Source organism: Ochlerotatus camptorhynchus, unplaced genomic scaffold (genome assembly GCF_037179485.1).
Source record: "Ochlerotatus camptorhynchus isolate MF236.1 unplaced genomic scaffold, CSIRO-AGI_Acam_v1.1 ptg000077l, whole genome shotgun sequence".
NCBI lineage: Eukaryota > Metazoa > Arthropoda > Insecta > Diptera > Culicidae > Ochlerotatus > Ochlerotatus camptorhynchus.
In genome coordinates, this window is record NW_027040567.1 from 9,630,287 (window position 1) to 9,656,270 (window position 25,984).

General features: G+C 36.9%; 1 protein-coding gene across 1 annotated transcript; it reads left to right on the forward strand.

The window, feature by feature from the left end:
• The first annotated feature begins 1,437 nt into the window (after nt 1-1,437).
• Nucleotides 1,438-24,871, forward strand: LOC135697747 (facilitated trehalose transporter Tret1-like). The gene is made up of 6 exons (XM_065217552.1): nt 1,438-2,133; nt 23,148-23,643; nt 23,699-23,873; nt 23,929-24,270; nt 24,331-24,517; nt 24,589-24,871. Exons 1-6 carry the CDS (start codon nt 2,086-2,088, stop codon nt 24,838-24,840), a joined length of 1,500 nt encoding a protein of 499 aa, XP_065073624.1. The 5' UTR covers nt 1,438-2,085; the 3' UTR covers nt 24,841-24,871.
• The last annotated feature ends 1,113 nt before the right edge of the window (nt 24,872-25,984 follow it).

Here is a 25,984-nt window from a genome sequence, read left to right on the forward strand (position 1 = left end):
ATCTCATCGAGCTGAGTCGCTTGGTATAAGACACTCGGCCCTCCAGCCTTCAGAACTAAATATTTCTAAATTTACGTGTGGTGCATTGATGTATTTCCGAGCGTAAATTACAAAATACAGCAATAACATTTATTTATTCTTTAATTTTGCTTTAATGTAAATGGAATTCCATTCATTTACACTGCATTTTACAATCATTTGTATTTATATTATAGCAAATATTTTAGGGCAGGATTTTGGTGTCCGGCGGAGCATTCAGGATCACACACAGACACTAGTCACCAAAAACAGAACGGAAAATAGGCACTCAAGTTCACCAAGGATTAACAAAAACTTACACTTTTACTTCACACAAGATGAAAGATCTTTATTCTTCAACGGTTGAAATTGTAATAGCTCATTTGTATTCTCTTACCTTGTCTATAAATTATGCCTTATTTGGTCGACTAAAACAAATAATGACTGCTTACAATAAACATAGTAAAAACTATTGATTTTACTTTATGATAAAAACCAGATTAAAGCAGTACTTTAATCCAATTCGTAATTTTGACAGATGACTTGTAACTTGTTCAAAAGGGTCTACATCTGATTGACGATAGTAAATAAATAAATATTTGTTTATTTTCAAACGAAAAAAGATATAAATTTTAAATGAACGCGTGAATTTCAGCTTTTATTCACTGAATCTCAGTTTGACAAACGTGTAATTTTATGTTCAAAAACTTGCTCCAGATAGGAGTTGAAAATTGCAATATTTTTATCTGTGTTGGATCGAAAGTGTGTTTTCCCAGCGGTTTGTGTGCTTTTGTTTGTTAAAAAGGGTAAAAATTCAAACTATGTCTACGAACTTTATACGCTAACGTCATTCGATGAAATCAAGATTATTTCAAATTAAAAGTGATAAATTTAAGGTGTTACTCATTATGGAGAGCCTTCTCCCGTCCTGCATGAACAATCAGCCATATGTTTTTTTTATATATGGGCCATGCACAAAGCCAAAAAAAATCCAAGAACAGACCGGGAATCGAACCCACCGCCTCCAGCATGGTTTATTGGTAGAACTATAGGGGCTAGTGATGTAATTTTCTGATTCTCCAGTTCTATTATTTTCTTCTGTTTCTGTTGGCTCATATTAGTGTTTCACTGTGAACCGGTTGGTACATAGCATGCTTCGATTTAAAAGCAAATTAATCTAATGCAACATGAAACAAGATCTCCCCCACACAAAAAGCTCTGGGCACTTTATTGAACGATACCTACGGCTGTTCCATCCAGTTGATGCATCTCAACGGAAATTGGAGTATGATGCGATGAGATTCAATTATACACACACGCCGCTTTCGCATTTTGTACGAGCGGAATCTAGAGTGGAAATGAGCAACATCGCGGTGCTTGCTGATCCCATAGAAAAGCCCCACAGTCGCGATCCGACATTCGGCGAGTTATAACGCGTCTTACAGCCTACAGTGCCTTCCTAGAGTAAAGTTACCGCCGAAAACAAAACGCTTAGCAGATATTCGCGGCTATACGGCTTAACAACGTGCTAAAAATTTAAGTACCGCGCTTTTAGCACTCGAAAACTCGTTTTAGGCACGTGTGTGGATTGAGCACGATAACACAAAAGCACTTCATAACCAAAGAAGGAAAGTGATTACGAAGACCGGTGAAAGGAGTTGATCAAAACAGAGGCGAAAATTACCAGGTTTCTACGTAGCCGAACATGTGATTCAAAACACCAGGAATTCATCTGATGCCGGTGTGTGGTGGCTGCTTTTCGACCTTTAATGGATTTACCAACGACTTAATTGTGCTTCATGATCTAAGGTTTTAGCGTTTTGACAAGCTTAGGCTAGATTGATCGAAGAGGTGAATTTTGATCATCACTGAATAAATTGGGAAAGTGAGAAACCGAAAACGAGTAGCATAACAAGTGGAACGAGTGGAAAGTTTGGATTTGACCGACATGAAATTTGCCATGCTGCAGGTTAATGCTGTGCAGAAGTGATTCGCGTAAAGCTATTCATTGCGCAAGAAGAATTCGCATTCAAAACGTGATATTTCAAACAAACATAGAGTGTCATCATGGATACGGAGCCGGAGTGGAAGATAACGATGGCTGCCTTGAAACAGGTTTGTGGAGGAATCAGCAAAACGTTCAATGTTATATCTAATGATTCGGCAATTTGGAATAGTTAATCCAGAAAGAGATGGATCGGAATGGCGGTAATGACGATAGTCAAATAGCCTTGCGATCAATGAATATCTGAAACCTGACGAAGACGAGTGAGATGCTGTTGAGTACATATTTAACTAAGAGAGCATGCGTTATGTGCGTCATGCATTATGTGCGTCACGCAAAATTTAGGAAGAATCAGCACGTTTTTCCTATACCTTATGTATTGCTTCATGACGTACTTTATCGATGCTTCCCAACTAGATCTGAAGTGGTGGGCCGCAAAAAATCTCTTTACCACACAAATGTTTACCTATGAAGCACTGCTTTGCGAGTTTTGAGCTGCTCTGCAAATGAAAGATAGTTATAACCATTTCATAAAAAATAAATACTTTTCATGCATGTGCACAGTTAAACAAATAAAATAGTGAAATGATCTTTTATTGTAAGAAGTATAGTAACGGAAAGATTTGAAGTACTGTCTTGTTTCAGTATGAGTCCTGACAGCTTGATTTCACCGCGTTTGGATGCCTCGCAGTGGTCGGAGATGGCAAAAACATGAAATGTGTATGAACTATTGACTTGATCAAAAAAGTGTCTTTGGAGAAATTGTTCACATAGGTATCGCCCACAATCCTAAAATTTAAAAAAAATAACAACCAAATATTTTTTTCCTTAATAGACAGAAGGATACTTTCATCTCAAAAGATGAAACTTTTTCGTAAATGCAAAATTTCTGTGCCTAATAGCTTTGAAGATATGAACCGTTTTCTACACACCAAAAAATTCTGAATTTTACTGGCGATGTTAACATCCATGCATGCAAACATTCCTACATGTAAACTTCCTTTTCACGTAAACTAGCAGCTTTCAAGAAATGTTGCAAACAAAAGTGGACAGTTGCATACAATATATGGAATATTGCATGACATGTCTCATAAATTTACACGATCTATAATTTAAACTTGTATGATATATGACGCTCCATTTATGTGCATCATAGTAACGGAAATTTACACTAGTTTTTTTTAGCTGTGTATGATTTCCCCTTCAAATTTAGTTTTAAATTAATATTTTTTTAAATAATGATTTTTCAAGCTAATAATGTTCTAGTCAAATGTAAACACAGATATATTACATGTTTTTGTTAGAGACAGTATGTGGTTATGTGAATTCCTTGCAAATTTATAGCACTTTTAAACTCTATTTTCCGCTATGGGGAGAATGTGGCAAACCGGGACACAATATCAACTGCTATAAAGTAGTGAAGGTTTGATTAACGCCAATTCATAAATGAGAAAATAGGGTCACGTTGATTGGTTGCATGTTTTGCCATTTTCAATACAAAAACAATGTTTTAAATGTGGTTTGTGGAATTGAGTAGTATTTAGTCCAGTTTGGCTCGTTTTTTAATAGAAAATGGCAAAACACGCAAACATTCATCGTGACCCTATTCACTCATTTATGAATTTTTCATTTTGTCAAGCTTCTGCATTCATGTTCCATCAGATGTCACTGCTGTTGTTTGCGGTGACATCTATCAGAAACTACACACAATCGGTTTTCCTATAATTGTTCACAGAGGACATTGCAGAGCAAAACATGTCTGGTACCTCTATATATGCATTTAGATTATTATTCGAATTCCCTCATTTTTTACACAGTCTGCAAATAAAATAGCTCACCCCTCACAGAATTTCCCGCCGATTTTTATGTATGGGGCGAGACGTAAAGTATCTTGCGCAGAATATGTAAAAAAGGAGGGACTTCAAATGTTAAAGCAAATGCATATACAGAGGTACCACACATGTTTTGTAGTGTCAGGTACTCTATCTTGTAATCTGTGAAAGGGAAATCACAAATCGAGTGTCAACAAAATACATGGCATGTAGAGAGATTCAGGTCGTAAGAGCAAATTTTCTCTCTCAAATTTGATTTTTTTTTTGGCTCTCTGGGAACTAGTAGTAAAGCAGGTAAAACTGTATGGGGAAAAATCATTTTTATTTAATTGTAGCTTGTTTAACATCGGAAAAGGGAAAACTGAACGACAAAGTCCCTGATTTTTTTTTTTAGGTTTTCGTACACTTTGTTTGACCTGAATATGCACCGAAAGCGAATTATTCCCACTTCTCTCAATTTCTATATGGGGATTTTCATCACTTCCTACCAGCGGAAGAGCGCCACCTCTGTGGAAAATGGTCGAACAAAATGATTAATTGGCGCTAACCAAACCTTCATTACTTTGTAATACAAAGTCTAAACTTTATAAAGAGAAGTTGATATTGTGTCCCGGTTTGCCAACTTCTCCGCTATATGCTGTCAAAATTAGGGTGAAATGAAGTTAAAAAGGATTGTATAAATTTCATTCTCATAGTAATTCCCATATAAACTTGAAATGGTTTGTGCCAAGTCAGTTTCTTACTAAAGTAGTTCAAATTTTGGGAGGCTAAGCAGGACCCAATTTGGAACCGTTTGAGCACTGTGGAGCTAAAATTTCAAATTTTGCATCAGTCTAATCCACATACTGTCTTGAGCAAAAACGTATAGTTTTGCTTTGTTCATATTTTTCAAGAATTTTATTTGTTTGAAAAATTGTTATATAAAAAGTTAATAATTAAAAACCAAATTTAAAGGGGTAACCATAGAAAACGGTCTATATCTCCAAAACTATTAGGCACAGGAAATTTGTAATTTCAATCGTTTAATATTTGGAGAAATTCTACAACTTTGCCCAAGAAAGTATCCTTCTATCTATTTAGGGGGAAAAGTTAGGTTTTTTTTTATTTTTTTCATAGTAGGCCATGATGTTTTTTTTTTTGGGTTGTGGGCGATACTTATTTGAAGACACTTTTTTGATTAAGTCAATAGTTTATACACAATTCAATAAAGTTCGTGATTTTGTCATCTCCGACCACGACCATGAGAACTGCGAAAGTCAGTCAATAGTCATTATCACGTGAATCTTAGTTGAAGATGCTAATTTCAAATAACAGACTGTAGTGGTAATTTTTATACGATAGATGGAGTAGATGAAAGCATAGAATTGATAGTTCTGTTAGAGTACTGCAGTGTGAAGATTGCATATAGATGTTAGAACAGCGAGCTAGGACAACTTTTATGGAAGGTACAAATCGGTTTTTTCATCTCTCTTTACCAAACTCCCCCTTGGGGCTGATGTACAGTTACCCCATAATGGAATTTCCCGATAACCGATTTCAGTTATTGGAAATTGATTAAAGAAAAGTCTATTAAAAACCCCAGTAAAATTGTACTTGAGATCGATTGATATAGTGTGCGGTCGTATTTAGTGATTTGTCGTGATCGTCATCGGGCTAATTTAATTAGCGCGTATTTTTTCTAAGCGTTTAACGTGACCGTTAAAGGGCTAATTTAATTAGTGCCGTATTTTGGTTTTAAATCGACTCGAATTTGGTATTTCAGTCATGGTACTGGACCCCCCCCCCCCCCTTTCCACCCACTTGGGTGATTCCTAGCAATGCCTAAAAAACCTTGCAAATGACCAGCAAGGGTTCTGTCGATCAATTTCAAGATTAATAATCAGTTTTAGCTAAATTGGCTAAATTTAGAAATGCTACCGGAACAAGTACCCACAGGGAGAACGGACCAAAATCTATTTCGAGAGAAAATTTCATCCTTCTACATAGGGTTTTTGATCTAATTTCCATCCTAATAAGCACAAACCGCGCTTTACCTCTCTTTTCTGAATAATATTACTTGCCAAAAAGGACAAAATTATGCTTTTACTGCATTTGTTTATTTTTGTGGCCATAAAAATTACAAGAGATTTTCGACATGATTGAAGTGCATCCTCTTGGATGTTATATTAAAATTTATTTTTTGCTGTGTAATGAACTAACGCATCGGAACAAGCCTTTTATTGATTTGTGCTCGGTGAAATTATTGATATCAGGCTTGCAATTGCTCATTACAGCTAAAATGCTATTTTTCGTTATTATGAATAATTTTTATTTGTAGGTTGCAAGAAGGGTGGTAAAGATTGTATATGACATATAAAATTTGTCAATTTTGCTTTCAGAAGGTAAGCGATTAGCTGTAACGATGAGCAACGCGATGAGCGAGCAATCAGCGATCATAAAATCGCTAGTTGTGATCTTCTGAAAGCAAAATTGACAAATTTTATGTGTCATTGTCAATTTTTACCACCTCTTCTTGCATCTTACAAATAAAAATTATCATTATAGTATCCCATTGTTTCATAATAACGAAAAATAGCATTTTAGCTGTAATGAGCAATTGCAAGCCTAATTGATATTATTGATCTTTTCTGATTGATAGAACGGAAATAGGCGATTACGACGAAGTAGCGCTCTACCCTACTTCACATGATTTCCCCACCATACATGGTTGATAGTTTTGATTTGAATGCTTATTTAGCAAAATTGCTCGATTTACGCCGTGAAGTATGCAATAGTTGCTTTATGATACATGCTGGATGGCATGGTACTGGATAACTTCATTGACATTAGTGAATAAGGAATGAAATGGATTGATTTCAAGAAATCAAAGAAGAAGGCAAAAATGTCAGTCATATCTCAAATAACGGTAAGTGACACCACTCTGAAATTTTCACCAGTGAAAGCTAAGATCTTTTCAAGCATGAAAAAAACCACAAGGGACAGCCTATGGGGTTGTATGCAATGGTGACGTAGGACTACGTGTTGACGTAAGCCTACGTGTTAAATGTCATTTGTTAACTGCAGCAGGAGCTTGTGTTTTGTGTAGGAATAGGAATTTGAGCCGGGTTCTCTCTGTTTATACTATTTAGTATGAAAATCTTTGTCCTGAAAAGGACCTGTTGATATGAATTTTAGCTGGGACATGTTCAGAAATTTAACTCTATTAGAAAATCGATTGTAGTACAAGCTTAAAGCCATTGGAGCATGATGATGACGTGTATGCAGTAAATCGGACCGGACAATAGCATATTCTTTGATTCAATGATTGGGCACTCGCAAGAGTATCGGTCCGTCTGCTGCTGGACAGGGGTTGAATTAATGTCTGCTGCAGGTTGGAAGGTCGCAGAATATCAGTGTCCACCCAGCTAAAGCTCGTCCCCTTTTTAGTTTTTCTCGTTTAACTACTTCTTTCAACAAGTTGGTACATCTTAGCCTTGAGCAGAAAGGCGCTTAACTCTTTTTTCGGCGTATTAATGAACCTATTTCACGTCATGGTTCTGCGCTAAATCAAACGAGTAGTAATAAGAAGGGTTGTCGGTTACGCGCTCGAATAATTGAAAATTCGATAAATATTTAATCGAATAGCTGGAAAAATCTTTACGATTAATCGTTAGTCGAATGATTGGACTTTTAGGCATCCTATAAAATAGTGTGATTTCAAGTTTGTTGATAGTCCTTCGAAAATGTCGATCAACAGAATTGCAACCATCAACTGTAACCCAAGAACCAAAAGCGGTGCGATGCTAGTTTTCATTGCTATGGCGACGACTGAATTAAGGGGCTTAGAAGCAGAGGGGTTAAAGTCAATTCTCTTCATCGATTTCTTCTTTTGATGATCATGGCTTCACTCATCTATTTCGCACTATTTCTGCTATGTTCTTCTATCATCCAGAGCAACAAACGTATCAATGAATGTGTTTGCCGTCGAGTTATTACCGAAACAGAGAGTCGATGAAGAGAATCGATTAAAATCATTTGCACCCCTGCTTCCAAGTTTGATTACAAGATTACAACTCTGGAGAGCATTTTGTGTGGTCGTTGGGGGCGTGTGGTTCTGAATATGGCGATGAGTGTGCAAATGTTACACAATTGCTTCATCCCTATTCGCACACGCCCGAAAACCGGAGACGAATGCCACTTCGACTTGTTTCGTCTACTAACGACTCTCTGATGACTGTGTTGGGGAAGCAGCAATGCTACATCGACATGTTTCGTCTAGAAACGATTCTCTTATGACTGTGTTGGGGAAGCAGAATATGCATGTACGTAATTGGTGGATTTGTTAGTAATTTCGACGTTTTTGGTCAATGCTTGACATTTACCACTTTTTTAATAGTTTCTTGTTGAAAATTAACAGTCAAAATCATTGTTATCGATGCGTAGTAATATTGGTCGATTGGTGATAAAATTATTGAAATTGGTCCAGGGGCAGCGGAGTTATTAACGTTCAAAGTCTATCATAGTTTCGTTACATGTTCCATTTTCGGTTTTCACAAAGTGTACCCCCAAATAAAAATCACAGACGTAGTCCTAGGTCATAATCATTAGAATAATGTTAATAACCCTGACAATATATTTTTCAGATTTAACATGCGATTTTCCTTCACCGTGAAAATATTCGTAGAAAACATTTTTCGAATTATACTTTTTATGGATTGCTGAAAAGTTTCTTCATCGTTTAACTGCACAAGGTTCTTTCTACGATGGGTTATCAATTAACACGATACCCGGGATAATCCAATAAATTCAACTTAAATTTTCCGAGAAAATTAGACAAACTGAATTTTTTTTTTTTCTTCGTTCATACAACTAAAAACTCTACCTGTGGGAAATCTCTATAATATTTAATATAATTAATAATCTACCTGTGGTCAAAATTTCATAAAATTCTGAGACCCTTCGGTCCACTTTGCCTGATAATTTAAAAAAAAAACCCCTACTACTACTCTTGGAATTTTATTCAACATCCTCTAATCTCCCCTTCGTATGCACAAGATTTACAAAATTCTTAAGCTGAGCGGTTCCATATCATTAAAGCAACGAGTAATTTTCATCTTTTTTGATTTGCATGAAACCTTGCATACAAGTTTTTGGGGAAGAAAAACGCCGTTTTGCATACTTGGTTCGCTATTTTGAATCTAGCCTTACTTATGAGAAGGGCCTATGAAAAATGCACATGATATCTTCAAAAAATTGTATCTCGGAAACGGTTTGTCCGATTGGTTTGGTGTCTTGGGCGAAGTTTTAGACAATTGTTGGTGTTATATGGAGAAAATATGCACGGTAAAAAAAGTTTGGTATTTGTGTTTTGAACTAAAATATAAATTTTCCCTTTAAAGTGACATGTCAATAATTTTTTTATTATCCTTATGTTATAGCTGACTAAAAATGCTATCTAGTACACAGTAGGTTGTTTTGGAGAAAAATAGGTTACAATGAAAAAAATTGTTTTTTAAAAAAATACAATTTTCAAAAAAGCTATTAAGAAAAGTCAAAAAAGCTTGTCACCCTAATTTTACGAAAGTACATCAAATTTGCAAACAAAAAGTACTTCAGTAACATTTTTCTAAGATGCACCGTTTAGAAGATATTACTGATTTAATATTGTTTTTTTTGATAACTTAATAAGTTTTGGCCCTTTTCGGATGTACTCCGTGTTTTTCCAGTTTCAAAAGTATTTTTTTCGGAAAGATTGGAAAATTTTGAGTTAAAATGACACTGACAGTTTAAAGATTCGAGTGAAATTCTCTGCCTTAAAAGTATTTAGAAAAACAAGTTACAAAATCCCACTATCAGGAACAATGATTTCTTCAAGTGATTTTTGGTGCGTTGTGCTGAAAATGTGCATTCAACTCTTGCATATCGCCTAACAGTTTAATCCATTTAAACTGGATGTGTTTATACTGTGCATATTTTCTCTCTATTGCCGAACATCGCCACAGACATCAAACCGATGAGACAACTCGATTTCGAGATACACCTTTTTGAGAACTGCAAATGTAAGCTCCTCAATTAGCAAGATTCAAAAGAGCTAATTAAGCTTATTTTTCAGGGATGGTGATTGTGCGCAATAAAAAATAACATTATATGGTGGATATCATCAGTTTATTTTTATTCCTGTATTTTTATAAAATTATTGTTTACACAACTTTCTTAACAATATTGAATATTTTGGCATCATTGTCAGGACAGTTTGAATAAAGCTTTGCCTTTATTGTATTTTCTGATAGAGGAAGAAATGAGTGGAATTTTAGAGTTCCTTGAATTGTTTTTGCATTATTATATTGATTATTTAGCTGCAAAGACATATTTTCGTATTCTTCTGTAGTAGAATAACAAAATGACAACTTTGTAAGTTCTTCTTCTTTTCGTTTGCTTGCCCAATTAAACAACTCTCTTGCAGTCTTTATCGGGTGTTCGCGTTCTTTGGCTAAACTTGCTCTGGTAGCCATGCGTTTTATCGTACCTCCAATAGCATCGCATGGACCTTTTCCGTGCGATGTTGCGAAGAAATGCCATTCAGCGTCAATACCATACGTTGACTTAAATTTACAAAGGCTAGAAAAGTTTTTTCGGTTTTTATACTTTTATACGGTTTATACATCTGACATAAAATAATTTTTTTTTTATGTTTTTATTTTGATCAATTTGTAAAAAGTTTATCATTTTACCAATAAACAAATTGACAGCGACTGAATCATGTCTTAGTTCTTCAGAAATTATAATGAAGCTAAAATGTTTAATTTGCATATTTTCAGTATAATATATTACGAAAGGATGGATTGTGGCCTGTTGCACGTTCCAATGGTGTGATTGAACTTCATCCTGCAAAACGAAGCTGTAATTTTCAGAAAAGTCACAAATAGCTAAAAATTCACCATCTTGCAAGTTTTGTTGTGTAGTTTTCAAAAAATTGGATTGTTCGGTTTTTACAAAATCATGCAGAATCAAACTTTCTAATTTTGAGCTGAAAAATGAAACAAACTCATCGGTTTGCTTTACAATAGTTTCTAAATCACATCTGTCAGTGGTAACCCATTGTTCGAATGAAAGCTTTTCAACAAAGTTTTCTTCCAGTTGTTTCAATAAACTGTCTTCTAAAACTGAGGTATCTGGGCAGTTTTTACATCTTCGTAGATGGCAATGAGTTGTCTTATTTTCGCAAAGTAATCTATTCGTTAATGTTTTTAGATCATTCAAGACATTGTATTTTTTTAAGCTATGTAGAATTAAATTGACATTTTCATGCGTAGTGCAAACGCAAACATTATGTGTTCGTGTGATAGTCAATAGTTTACATTGCCTTGGCCGGAGGCTTGCAAATGATGAAAACCCTATTTTTACATTGACGTACATTTCATTAAAGCGATTAAAAGCTTCTCTCAATGTCATCATTAACAATCTTTTCTGAACAGCTAATCTCTTATTTCCTGTCTTTACGCTAACAAAATCTCTTTGGCCTGGCATTGCACGGCTTATATCATCGTCCTCAAAAAAATTCAAAACCAGTTCTTTTGTTTCATTACTCAAAGCTTTTCCAGAGCTTGAACCTTGAGATGAATCAAATACATTATCTCTTTCCTTTCTTGCATCTGATGCCATATTTCTACTGGTTTTAAATTCGTCTACAATTTTTGTACTGACCATGATTTTGGCAACAATGATAAAATTGATAGTTTTTCTTGCCTTGTGGCTGAATTTAAAAATTTAATTTTCATATTTTCTATGACTTCATCAAACTCGTTTGCTTTTTCTGTTTTAGCGTCTAATTTAAAAAGATTTCTTCGTACACCTTCGACGATTTCAGCGCACTTTTTTTCAGGATAGTGAACATTTTTAACCTTACCTAAATCTATAGGCGAAACACGAATAGCTGCTATTCCTCGGTTGAATATTTCGACGTCTACAGGCATCGTGAAGTCTTCATTTGATTTAATTGTGCTTAATTGTGCGTTGACTCTGATGGTATTGTGACCAAACTTTCATAGCTTTGCGAATCAAGTACATCAGGTATGGTCTGAACAGTTGGCATCCTTGAGCCGCCGGCTACGCTTTGTTCCTCGTTTTGGGTGAGGTGAGCTCTTGAATCAATATGTAGACGGCAAGACGAACAAACACGAAAATCCTTGGTGTTCAGTGTGGATACCTTGGAAAATCCAATTGATTTTAGTTTTTGGATGATACCATCCGTGAGATATCGCAGCTCTTTCGAACACTGAATGTCTTTGAATGGGCGAATACATCTTATTTTACTCATTTTGTAATCTGTAACAGAAAATATTTTCCAATTGTTAGTTTTGTACGAAAATATCACAAAACATATAATTAAAATGTGTATTTAAAACTTACCTTTGCACCAAATCGTGTTACACTTTCCTTTACAATTATTATGTTATCAAACAACACTGGATCTCGTTCAAAAACACAGGATTATGAGCTGAAATTACTATAATCACTATGCTACTAGCAACTTTTCTGCATTTACTGTTTGGTTTTCCCTAGTAGATACTGGATGAATTCAGAACCTCAGGTATCGTCGAACCTTCAGGTACGAGTTTGGAGAGTTGGAGCGAGGTAGATTTGCTGGCGTAGGTATATTGTTATTGTAGAAGATTGTAAATTGTATATACCTGGAATGAATAAAGAGTGCGGCGGTTGTTGATTGAGGTATCAGTCGGCATCCCTCTAGTTTGATGGAAGGTGACTACTGCGTTCTTTTTATTTATTATTAAGGAACGGTCAACGACGGAGCTAGCCTCGTTATGGCCAGCGTGGCCATGGTGGACTAGTTCCAACAAAGACCATGTTTACAATCACCAACTGTACGTAGTACAGCTAACTGGTATCTGATTACCTGTATCTAATACTTGTTAGCACGTTTTCAGCACAACGCACCAAAAATCATTTGAAGAAATCATTGTTCCTGATAGTGGGATTTTGTAACTTGTTTTTCAAAATACTATTAAGGCAGAGAATTTCACTCGAATCTTTAAGCTGTCAGTGTCATTTTAACTCAAAATTTTCCAATCTTTCCGAAAAAAATACTTTTGAAACTGGAAAAACACGGAGTACATCCGAAAAGGGCCGAAACTTATTAAGTTATAAAAAAAAACAATATTAAATCAGTAATATCTTCTAAACGGTGCATCTAAGAAAAATGTTACTGAAGTACTTTTTGTTTGCAAATTTGATGTACTTTCATAAAATTAGAGTGACAAACTTTTTTGACTTTTCTTAATAGCTTTTTTGAAAATTGTATTTTTTTAAAAAACAATTTTTTTCATTGTAACCTATTTTTCTCCAGAACAACCTACTGTGTACTAGATAGCATTTTTAGTCAGCTATAACATAAGGATAATAAAAAAATTATTGACATGTCACTTTAAAGGGAAAATTTATATTTTAGTTCAAAACACAAATACCAAACTTTTTTTACCGTGCATATTTTCTCCATATAACACCAACAATTGTCTAAAACTTCGCCCAAGACACCAAACCAATCGGACAAACCGTTTCCGAGATACAATTTTTTGAAGATATCATGTGCATTTTTCATAGGCCCTTCTCATAAGTAAGGCTAGATTCAAAATGGCGAACCAAGTATGCAAAACGGCGTTTTTCTTCCCCAAAAACTTGTATGCAAGGTTTCATGCAAATCAAAAAATACAAAAAATAAAAACTGGAAAAATTTCCCACTTGTTCGTGGAACCGCTCAGCTATCAAAAAATTATTAAAATTTATTTTGACATTGAATAACGGAGTACAACGCGACTTTCCTTCCTATGACCCTTCTGTATATGTCAATGAACTAATTAACAATGCAATGAATTTCGTGGAAAATTTGCTAAGAAGAAACTCTCTGAATACGACCGTTTGGCTAGTCACCCTTGACGGGGGCTATTTTTGCCACCCCCTCACTATTTCCCGGTCCGTTGCATTAAACTGTGCCAGATTCCACGCAAACCTAGCGTCTTCAGTTAGTAATGCAAATGCACCTTGACAATCCATCAACTTTATGTAGGGTACGGACATGCATCAATAGCACAGCAGACACAACGTTGCATTCCTTTGTGTGACATTTACTATCAACTTGACTTTCAATAGCACTAAGTGTGCAGTATTCAATTTACGACATCGTTAACCAAACTTTAGACAACAAAGCAAATAAGACCGAGTTAGGTACTATTCACGCAACATCATGTAAGGGTTGATATATCTTCACCAGACGGCACTCAAGTTTGTCCCTTTCGCATCTGATTCTTGCATTTAACATGGCTTACAAACATAAAAATTTAAGTGAAGTCCCAAACCGAGGGGCACGCACTAGTCTTTCCGGAAGTGCGTGCCCCTCGGCCCAAACGCAATATAGACGGAAGCGGAACGGCTGCGGCAAGATTTGACAGTTATCACAAATGACGCCAAGAAGTCTAACCGGAGTCAATTTGGTTTTAACTAGTTTCCTACCCGACAAGTACGCTTACTCAGATCGGGCTTTTACGCTGTCACTGCCGTTCTACTTCCGCTATCAGTGCTTAGGGGCTTGAGATGCTGGTCCAAAATAAATCCAACCCGAACCGCGCCGATAAAAAAAGATCTGTTATGTTCCAAGCCTGCATGTTCGATCACGATCGCGACATTTATTTACTCTCTCAAAACGAATCAAGTTTCAACAATGCAATAGATCTCGCGCGATTGATACCATGCCGACGGCTCACCAAATCAAACCATGACCCTGATGCGAATTGCTTTTTTATTGCTTCTATCGTCCCGCAGCTGTACGGGCATTTACCCTATTAACGACACACCACACTCGCGTGAAAAAAACCTGACTAATAAAGTACGTGATATCCGGGAAAATGCGAAATCATCAATTAAAATTTTCCGGATTAATTAGCCACCCCGAATTTTCATATTTTTTTTTAGGTTAACAACTAGTAATCCTATATACAGAGATTCGCGGAAGTATTATCAGACGATTTGGCAACATGATTTGTTTTGTTTACAATAGCTGCCAACACTTGCCACGGATTTATGATAAAGAGTGACACATTGTTGAGATATTGTTTAAAATCTAAAGCGCCCATTACACATATCAATATATTGACATTAAATTGACATACTGACAATAATATTGAAAAGGTGATATTGAAGACGATAATTGATGGCAAGTATTGACGAAAAGCTGATTTTAATTTCATTTTGTCAATCCTCAGAATGTATTGACAAAAAACCGTAAATTTCGCCATCAATATCATCAATATACGAATATTGACAACATTAATGGCAACACGTTAGAAGCCTTTTTACTTCAATGTTTTAAAGTCAATATTACATGTCTCAATTCCCGCACACAAGAAACATGGATCAGCGAACGAAAGTGTGTATAGAGTTAACGTTTGCATTCGGGTCCAAACAGAAATGATTGCTGGACCTGTTTGTATAGAAAATACTAGCTACACACTGAATTCGATTCACCGAAGGCGGTAAATTTTGCCAAACAAAAAAAAATCAACAAATTTGATTTGTATCTTTAAAAGGGGTTTAAAAATCTCCAAATTTTAAAATTTTCCACTGATTTGTAAACTTTTACCGAACAGTTCCGTAGTTTAAAAACTACCAAACAGCGGAGTCCTGATTTAGTAGATATATATAGAAACCAATTTTCACCCAACTTATACTTGCACATTTTAAATTAATTTCCAGGATTTTTAGAATAAATAGTGTTATATAATGATCTAGTCCAAGTCTATTCTTAAGTTCTCATATAAATTTAAAGGAATGTTGTTTACATAATGATGAATGAACTAGGTGATTAATTATAGCATCCAATTTTATTTTTGATATCACTGAACTCTCCTGTTTCGTTAGAAGAATAACGTTTACCTAATGTTGCCCATACATATAATGCTTAGTTTTATCACAGACAAACAGACATAACTCATTGAATATTTCTCACTGTAAAACATCGTCGCTAAAACATTACCGCCATCTGTTGAGTACAGTGTGGTGGGTAGTACGCTGAACAGATGGCGGTAGTGCGTAAACGTCAAACGCAAAAGAATTGAGTATGCGCGCCACAGGTGGCGGTACTACCAACTACGATACTTTTAAATTGACCGTTAAATACTTGTTCGATGAACAACTTGCGAGTGTTATGTCTGTTTGTCTGTGGTTTTATCTTAATGATACACTATATTTATCATGATGAAAATCCTCTTATACTTTCTGAAAAATTACTATTGATGATTATTAAAGTAAACTAATGACCAGAAGACGTGCAAGAAAGTTAATTTAATGTGTCATACAAACTGTATTAATGGCCACACATATAGTTTATTAATTAACATAGGAAGTACCGTGAACGTGAGTTATTTTGCGACTTGTCATTCAAATACAAAATGTTGTAACTGTTTGACAGGACACAGAAAATGCACAGGACAACAGATCACATGACATGTACTTCCAAATGTTTCAAATTTAATAAAAATCGATTGTCGAGTGCGTTTTGTTAAACATTCATAAATGAAAATCATACATATAATAATTAATTTACGTTACGTGTAGGTATTTGAAACGCTGATAATATTTATGTTATTTTGAAGTAAAAAAATAACATGATTATGCTTGTGATTTTGTAGAAAATGTACATCCATATAAACGAAGCCTGGGTGATTGTTGACTATAAAAAAAAATACATTTTTTATTTAGTTTGAAATCGATCTTATATCACACACGAAGATTTAAACAAATGGCAACACTGCATGCTTCGCTACATGGGCAAAGGTGCATTGTGAGTCAGTCGATCTAAATGACGTACGTTCTCCCTCCCCTTGGGTAGGGGAAGAATATTGACAAAGTGCAATGAAAATCAGTTTTTCAACAATACTCGTCATCAATCCATCGTCATCAATATTACCTTTTCAATAATATTGTCAGTGTGTCAATTTACTGTCAATATATTGACCCGTGTAACGAGTGCTTTAGTGTGTTGTCATTAATGTTGTCAATATTTATGTATTGATAATATTGTAAAAAAAATTGACAATACGATGTTTGTCAATATATTGACATGTGTAATGGGCGCTTAATACTGCTTCTTGATTCTAATTTCGTTCTACGAGTTTTAATTCCGTCCTAACGCATTGAAACACCATTAGATTTTCTTTGTCATACGGATAAACGTAGAAAAGCGGGACTCGCTAGGAGCGCTTCTTTTGTTTTGAGAACAATGAGCGTCAATATTAATACAATGCGCTCTAACAGGATTTATGTTGTAGCTAATGCACTAACGCATCGGAACAAACCTATTATAAATTTGTGCACGGTGAAATCATTGATATTATTGATCTTTACTGATCGATAGAACGGAAATAGGCGATTACGACGAAGTAGTGCTCTACCCTACTGCTGAAAAAAAAAGAAATATTGTGTACAGTTTCTTGAGCACTTTACACCAAACTGGACAAATAAGCGCGTTTTCTCTTTTTAAAAAGGTGCGATAAAAGTGAGAGTTTTCTTCTCATCGCCTTGATGTTTCGGTGTACTCATTCCTTATGATACAAGCAATAAGTGCTCCGAAGACACCAAGACGATTTGACGGAATCGTCCACTTTTATCACACTTTTTGCATTTTGGGACTGTCCAGTCATATAGGTAACTGCATAGAGGTAATTCTAAGACCAGAAGGTCCCGAAGAAACGAGCTCAACTTTTTGGCTCAGCTCTGGCACTATCTTCGGTCCCAAGCTAATTGATGCACCCCTCGAAACATAGGAAAATCCACGAACCCCTAATTTTATCTGACAAACTATCATAGCGAATCAAAACAAACATAGTGTAGTACTAGTATTTCGACAAGAATGGGGTGCGTTAATCGATTTACTTGGTACCAATAGGATAGTCAAGTAGTGAGCCAATTTAAAATCGTTAGTTTCCAGCGAAGGAAGGCATGATCAGAGATGTTATGCCTCAGAACATCCCGGCGGCGCCGACTGGTATTGAAACCAGGCCTGCTGGGGTGAGAGGTAATCACGCTTACCACTACACCACCGGCGCCGCTAGCTAGCATATATTTGCAGTGCTTAAATTCTTGAAATCCTCTAATAGCAAAGGCCGTTAATTTGCTGGTCAATTAGAATATTCTTTGTTTATTTTTGCCGGTTCAACACTTAACTGCACTTGCATGACTAACATCTTTTGACACGTTATTTTCAAAATATAGAATGGACAAAAATTCTACAAAAAGTGTATCGGTATTGTTTAGTACGGGGATTTGACCGTTGCAAGACGTTCACACATTTTCAACGTAATTTAACCATTCATCGGCAACACAACTGGTACATATACATTGCTAGATGGGATGTTACGTATTTTGAATAGATTATATCGGAATGCTACGAATGCAGCAATGTTATGATAATTCAATGGGTGGAAGAATTTTTTGCAGAACATTTTTTTCTTGGCGTATTACCTTTACGATTTCACTTGTACTTTGTTATCATTACTTTAAAAATGTTCAGATTTCTTTTAAATGTGCCTCATGTGATCGAGCATTCAGATAAATTCTATAACAGAAGCGCTGACCCACTGGGTGATGGCGCGGTCTATGCTAAATAGCTGCAGCAAAATAGTGACATCACAGCAAAAAAATAATTTTGATATCACGTCAAAGTGGATGCACTACAATCATGTCGAAAATATGGTGTAATATTACTTGCTAAAAAGGACAAAATTATCATTAATACAATGCATGAACTGACATTACGCTGCTTTTACTGCATTTGTTTATTTAAGTGGTCATAAAAATTACATGAAATTTTCGACATGATTGTAGTGCATCCACTTTGATGTGATATCAAAATTATTTTTTTGCTGTGATGAGCGGGCATCGTTGGCTTTAACTCAGATAAACGTGTAGACCAGTGCAGTGATATATTTACCATTCCAATTATTAATATCACAAAGTCTACCGACCTTCTGTTCCGTTCCTTCAAATCGCTTTGTGGTTGGCACGGTACGATCTATGTAGGTGGCTTCTGCTGACCATTGCTCTGCGGGTTTCGATGGCATCGTTTTCGCGTCGATGTCCGTAATCGCTAAGAAGAAATAACCTTTTCGGTTAGATAATGGGTGACCTTGCCTTTGTATACCAACAGTGTCAGAAGGAAGTGCCTGAGTATCGGCACCAATTCCACAAAGTGACCACTAAGCGCCACCATCTCGCTACAACAAACCAGAAAGTGGTACAGCCATTGCTACAACCTGCAACAGATCAACCAATCAAATCACCATGTTGCCACCATGTTGCCAGAGTGTATGGTTTAAATTTGGAAAAGACCGTGTTGAAAGTTGATTTATCCATTTGAAAAATTATGATATTCAAAAACTTAAGCATATTCTTAAGTCATCCTTTTTTTTAGCAACTCGCTAATTCAGATCAGAAGAACATCAGCAAATGCTGATCTTTTAAAACTTCCTGGCTGTCTAGGGAGCATATCTGAAAGAATATACTGTTACTTATGCAACGTTTCCTGAACATCTACAAAATTTCCTTAAGTTTTAGAAAATTTACTCAAATTTCAAAGTACCATGAAATTAAACGATGGTCCAAAATCTTCATCTTCAGGAAGTTCATTGAAATTTTTAAGATCTCTGACAAACTGCTATGAAGTAAACTAAACTGAAACGTAGATCCCTGAAGTCTTCTATCTTTACGAAATTCCCTGAAATTTTTCAAAAGGCCCTGTACTTCCATGAGGTTATACGCAGTTCCTCGAATTATTACGCAGTCCACAAAACTTCATCAAAGCTTGCTTCACGTCTACGTTTCTCGTTGATTTTGCGCAAAGTTCGACGCACGAAATTTCCTGAATTTGTGCGGGATTCTCTGAACTATTTCAAGTCCATGAGGTTTCATCAAAGCTCTGATGTTATAAAAAAGGTCCCTGAATAATAAAGAGGTTCCCTGCCATTTAACAATAAACTTCTAAGAAGATACCTAAACTTGTATAAAGTTCCCACTTCTACAAAGTTTTCTGAACTTTTCCATGATCTCAGAACTTCAAATAATTTCACTAAATTTAGCTCAAGATTCATCTGACATATGTTGGTCTTAATGCATAAAACAAAATATAATAATAATACCAAAGAAGCATTCAAAATCAGAACAGTGTTCTAGTGAAAACAGTTAACGGAACATTAGAGTCAAACGAAGCATAAGTGTTACAAATTACATTAGCGACCGTATGAATAGCCTCATTCAGCCCATACTGTCAATTACAAACTGCGAGGTGTATGAAGTGTCGTTGCCTTATAACTTTTTCAGGTACGTAGAAGAAGAGTTACTGAAGCAGTTCGATGAAACTATACAAAGTTCATTGAAGTTCAGTGAGCTTCTACAATGTTAGCTGAACTTTAAAGAAAAATCTGCACTTCAAGAAAGTTTCCTGAACTTTTAAAAAAATCCCTGAAGTACCACGAAGTTTCTTGAAGAACTACAAAATTCCTTGCAACTCGGATAGCAGTTCGATCCCTGGTGTAGTTGCTGTAGGTGCATTGTCAGACAGCACCAGCAAATCAACAGAGGAAGTGGTAGAGGTGCTGCATGAAGAGGTGGTGATAATGGACGTGCCCTCAGGAGGCCAATAAAGCATGCAAAAACGAACATCAGCATCCTCGGCAGAAAGGGTTTGTGGATCTGTCGAGATTCGATGCGTTGCAAACAAAAAAAATAATATAGGAAATCGATTTAGATCTCCAATGTAATATTTGTTTAGTCCTTCGGCTCCGCATAGCTTTCAAAGTAATTGAGCCTACTAAATAAACATTTTGGAAAACATGGTTTTCGATTCATATAGTGACAAATATGTTGGATTCATCCCAAAATTTACAATCCAGTTTTCTTATTTCTCATCATATTTTCAGGTTGACTACTACTTGGGACGAACACACCATGCTTTTTGTCTAAATATATTTGAACAGTTCTCAAATTTAAGTACATGTTTGAATTAACTAGTGATGTCGGCTACAGCTTGAAAGGCTGAAAATACTGATGGATGAAGTCACACGAATCAATTTCAACAACGAAGTTTTTTTTAAAGGGCCCTCCGAACTATTGGTTCTCTGCCAGCTATACCTATCAATTTGATCCACCAAGATCAATCGGATCCAAATCAGGCTGATCAATATCCCAAAATTTGAACTAATTTGGTGGCGAACTGATTCTGCACTGGCTCTTTGAAGTTTATATGGGAATTACTATAAGAAAAGTGTATTTTTTGTCCTCATCGTTCTAGCCCTGCACCATAATGATTCACGGAAAAGTTGTCCATCAGAGCCCCCCCCCCCCACTCTGACGTGAAAATTTCCCAGCTACAACTTTGTTGAATGTCAAGAAAAATTTTTATTAATTAATTTCCAAGTTGATAACTTGCTGGTAGCATTAATCGGCTGTTTTCAGGACAACACTGCATCTTGCCCTTATGACATAATAGCCTCGATTTTTTGTCTGCTGAGTAGTAAATGAACCATGTCAGAAGAACATCATCTTCCTAATCAATTAATAACTAATTATCCTAACTTTCAATTTTTCAATCCCACATAAACTTCAAAGGGCCAAGTGCAGTATGAGTTCGCATCCTAATGAGAACAAATTTTGTGAGAATAATCAGGAGCTGAGTTGAAATTGTTTGAACTTGGTGGAGCTAAATCAATATTTTGAACCATAAAAATTCCATGCGCATGGATCGGTAACAAATAACCCCTCTGGTAATTGGTTCGTAATCGTTTAACTCATCTTCCGCTTGAAATACTTCTATAAAACCACAATCTCTCAACCCTCAAAAACTGAATACCAACTGATTGAAATCAATCAGTTGTACCAGCAACACGAGAATGTGACAGGACTACAACAGTTCTCTGCTGTACGCGTAGAACGCTGGTACGCTGCCGATCTCCCTGGAGCTTGTCGAGCTTAGCTCATGAGACACAGCACATGTGACACGAATGAGGCACGTAGGAACAAAAAAGAAACGCGAAATAATACGTCTCGAAATGTACCAGGCACCCAATGACGTTTATATAAGGTCTGGGCCAAAGGGCTTATTGGTGTTAGTGAAATGTGCAAATGGTTAGTGGTGTTCGTATTATATTGCAATGTTTATCTTTTTACACGAAACAGCTGTTGGCAGTGACGTATATCTATCTGTTCTCAGTATGTTGGCAGTGACGTATATCTATCTGTTCGCAGATGTTCAGCAATGTTTACAACATTTTTGCTTCTAACACCAGCAAGCTGCCTCTTGGCCCAGACCTTATATAAATGTCATTGCCAGGCACCTACGATCTTATAGAAAGCGTGTCTCTATCACGCGGGATGGATGCACGTGTACATTAACTCTGCTTGGATTACTATTCAACATAAGTAGTCTCCCCTTTGACTGTTTGAAACACAAAATTTATAGTACGTTCAGACTACAGAGTTATAACATGTTATAGCACTATCTTGATGGTGGTTTCTGTGTTGCAATTATTTGACAACCGTTATAACATGTTATAACTGCTCAGTCTGGCCAGCGTTTTACAAAATTCTTAAACTAACAAAAAAAAACTTTAAATTTATTGTGATATTGAATTAGGGGGAAGAACGCTACATCCCCTCCTACAACCCCTCTTTATATGCCTATAAATTAAATTACAATGAAATGAATTTAGTGTGAAATTGGCTAAGAAAATACTCTCTGAATACGCCCCTTTGGCTTGCCATCGTTGGTGGGGGCCATTTTCGCCACCTCACTACGTCCCGCTGCGTTGCATTAAACTGTGCCAGATTCCAGGCAAACCTAGCGCCTTCAGTTAGTAATGCAAATGCACCTTGACAATCCACCAACTTTATATAGGGTACGGTCATGCATCAAGAGCACAGCAGACACAACGCTGCATTCTTTTGCGTGACATTTACTATCAGCTTGACTTTCAATAGCACTAAGTATGCAGTATTCAATTTACGACATCGTCAACCAAACTTCCATTCAACACGGGAAAATAAATTGTTTCACAAAATTCACTAAGCCTTATGATTTCAAGGCCAGGTTACTTCGCTCAAAAAGAGCCTGCGGTTAACACGCCAAACGCACTAATTAAAATTTAAATGTCCCCCATATCCAGTGATCGTAAACTGTCACTGCACCTAATAAATCACCCACCTTTCTACACATGCGTCTAATTTACAACTTGCCTTTTCCGAACCTTTTGCAGACCTTGCTGTCGTTGTCCGTTTCGCTGTCCTATTTCTGCATCGGCCTTGTTCGAGGCTACTCAGCCCCCGCCGTTCCATCGATGAACGAAATCAATCCAGGGCTGCTCCCCAGCAAAAACATCGCCTCCTGGGTCAGCTCCATCCCTCCCTTTGGAGCCCTCTTCGGCAGTCTGGTGGCATTTCCGTTGATGCACAAAATCGGTCGAAAATACACCGTGATGCTGACGTCACCGGTGTGGGTGGCCGCATGGATTCTGATAGCAACGGCTGAGGACTGGAGGGTGCTTCTGATAGCGAGGATGCTATCCGGATTCGGTGCAGGATTAACACTGCCGTCAGCGCAGATCTACGTGAGTGAGTGTAGCGATCCGAAGATTCGGGGAGTTATTGGATCGTTGCCTGCATTGTCCATGTCAGCAGGGATATTGGTGATCTACGTGCTTGGAAAGTACGTCGTGTGGCGAACGCTGGCATGGGTCTGCTGCGGTGTGGCAGGTGAGTGCCTGAGAATTTTCACAAAAGGTTTCCCACTAATGAGGCACATTTTCAGTATTCCTATTCATAGCTGTGATAAGCTTTCCACAATCCCCGGTCTGGTTGAAGACGAAGAAACGGTACGAAAAAGCTCATAACTCGGCCAAATGGCTGCACCTGCAGGGGTTTACCTTCGACCCGAGAGCTCAAGAAATTCAGAAAGCAGTGAACAATGGAACTACGGTGGAAAAGTAGCTAAGTTTAGTTGATTGTGATCTCAGTTGTAACAATCTAAATTCATTTCAGGAAAGAGAAACCATTCTCCAAAGACGCCTTGTACCGCAGAGAAGTCCTACTTCCTCTAGCCATCGGTCTAGCACTGCTTTCGATTCAACAGTTGAGTGGAATAGATGCTGTGATCTTTTTTACGGTGGAGATATTCCGATCAGCAGGAAGCTCTTTGGATGGACACCTAGCTACCATTATCGTGGGAGCCGTTCAGGTACTTAGTAACTTCGCTGCACTGTTTGTGGTGGATCGAGCTGGGCGAAAACCTCTGCTTATCACTTCCGGAGTGATTATGTCCATTGCCATGGCTTCTATGGGAGCGGCTTTCCATCTGAATTCGATTGGAAACACAAACTTTGGGTAATGTGATGTCCGCATCTGTGACTAATTGATTGGAAACTCATATTAAGTTCATTTCAGGTACCTTCCGGTGGCGAGTCTGATAGTTTTCATGGTTGGCTTCTCCATCGGATTCGGTTGCATTCCATTCCTTTTGATGGGTGAACTATTTCCAACGGCTCAGCGAAGTTTGCTGAGTTCTCTGGCCGGATCGTTCAATCTGCTGGTGATGTTCATTGTGATCAAAACCTACCATCCCCTTGAAGATGTATGCACTGCAAATTTCGCCATCTGTCATGTTGAGAGCTCAATTAAAATTACTTATTCGTTTCTCTTCAGATCATCACAACATCGGGAACATTCTGGATGTACAGCATTCTGTGCGCCGTCGGAGTGGTATTTGTGATAACCGTCGTTCCCGAAACGAAAGGACGAGATTTGGAAAGCATACACAAGTTGTTCGAAAAGAGCTCCCCGAAGAGTGACAGTGTGGAAGCCGGTTCAAAGCAGGGTCATGACAACCCAGCCATGAGTAGTGAGGACGAAATAGTGCCATACGGCGAATTTAGGAAGGTAGATACCAAATTGTAATGTGATTATTTATTTTAGAATAAATCGATGAAAGTTAAACTAAGGGGATTTGGCTGGGGAGACTATCAATACTTAGGGATATGGAGAACTCCCGCTCATAAAAGCTTAATAAAAAAAAATTGCCCCATATAGCTAATCCAAATTCCATGGGTAATCCACAAAAAAAAACAATCAAATGGTCAATAGGGAGCTACACCGTCGGCTTAACCTCATTTTTTTGACATCTGGCAGTGGTTTGTTTACATGGACATAGAAAAAAAATAAAAAATTCATTAAATGTTTATTTTATGCATATTTGGAAAGGAATATTTTTCAAACGAACATAGTCGGATATCATATCTTTTAATTATTATTATTTGAAGCCTCAAATCCACTTGAATCGACTAACAAGCAAAGGTAAACAAACCACCACTGGATGACAAACTGATGAATGCAGGTTCATCGCGTTCATTCGTGACGTCAGCGTGCAGCATCCTATACATATCAAGTTGAACATTGCATTAGGTCCTAAGTAACATTGACAGATTCTAGTTGTAAACTTTATCTTTGTATCCCCACGGCCATGACCTTCCCAGGTATTTTCAGTACACAGATCGATAAAAGAAGCTTTTATCTAGCAACTAATACGACTTAAACTGCACACATGAATAATACTCGCGTAACATTTGAAACGGGCCTACCAACTTTTGTACACAAAACTTGTTAAGCCTTTTTCGTGCGAACCGAATACGCCCACGCAAACTAACAACACCATCGGGTAGGGAAAATTTTCCCCTTCCCAATAGTGCTCTTGGTTTGCGTGGGCGTACTTCGGTTCTCGTGAAAAGGACCTAGGAAGTTGTTTACAAAAGTTGATAGGCCCTTTTCATATGTTCATTTTTTGTAAACAGGGCCCCGCTGTTGTGTCACTTTTTGTAGAGTGAGTGAACTCAAATCCATCCGTGCACTCGTCTATGAGGTACTACAGCGTGTCGTCACAAATGAACTTAGTGATTATCGGCTGAACATTTTTGACAGTTCAGTGGTACTATTTACAAGCACTTAGACGTTTTTTCGAAAAAAAATATATTCTAAAATTTCCGAATTTAACATGAAAATTTTCTAGGAACAGCGCGGTGAAAGGATGTTGCTCGTGGACAATGCA

Coding starts and splice junctions, on each gene's coding strand:
- LOC135697747 (XM_065217552.1), top strand. CDS start 2,086: ATGGATACGGAGCCGGAGTGGAAGATAACGATGGCTGCCTTGAAACAG. Junction 23,644..23,698: donor GGTCTGCTGCGGTGTGGCAG/GTGAGTGCCTGA, acceptor GCACATTTTCAG/TATTCCTATTCATAGCTGTG. Junction 24,271..24,330: donor ATTGGAAACACAAACTTTGG/GTAATGTGATGT, acceptor AGTTCATTTCAG/GTACCTTCCGGTGGCGAGTC.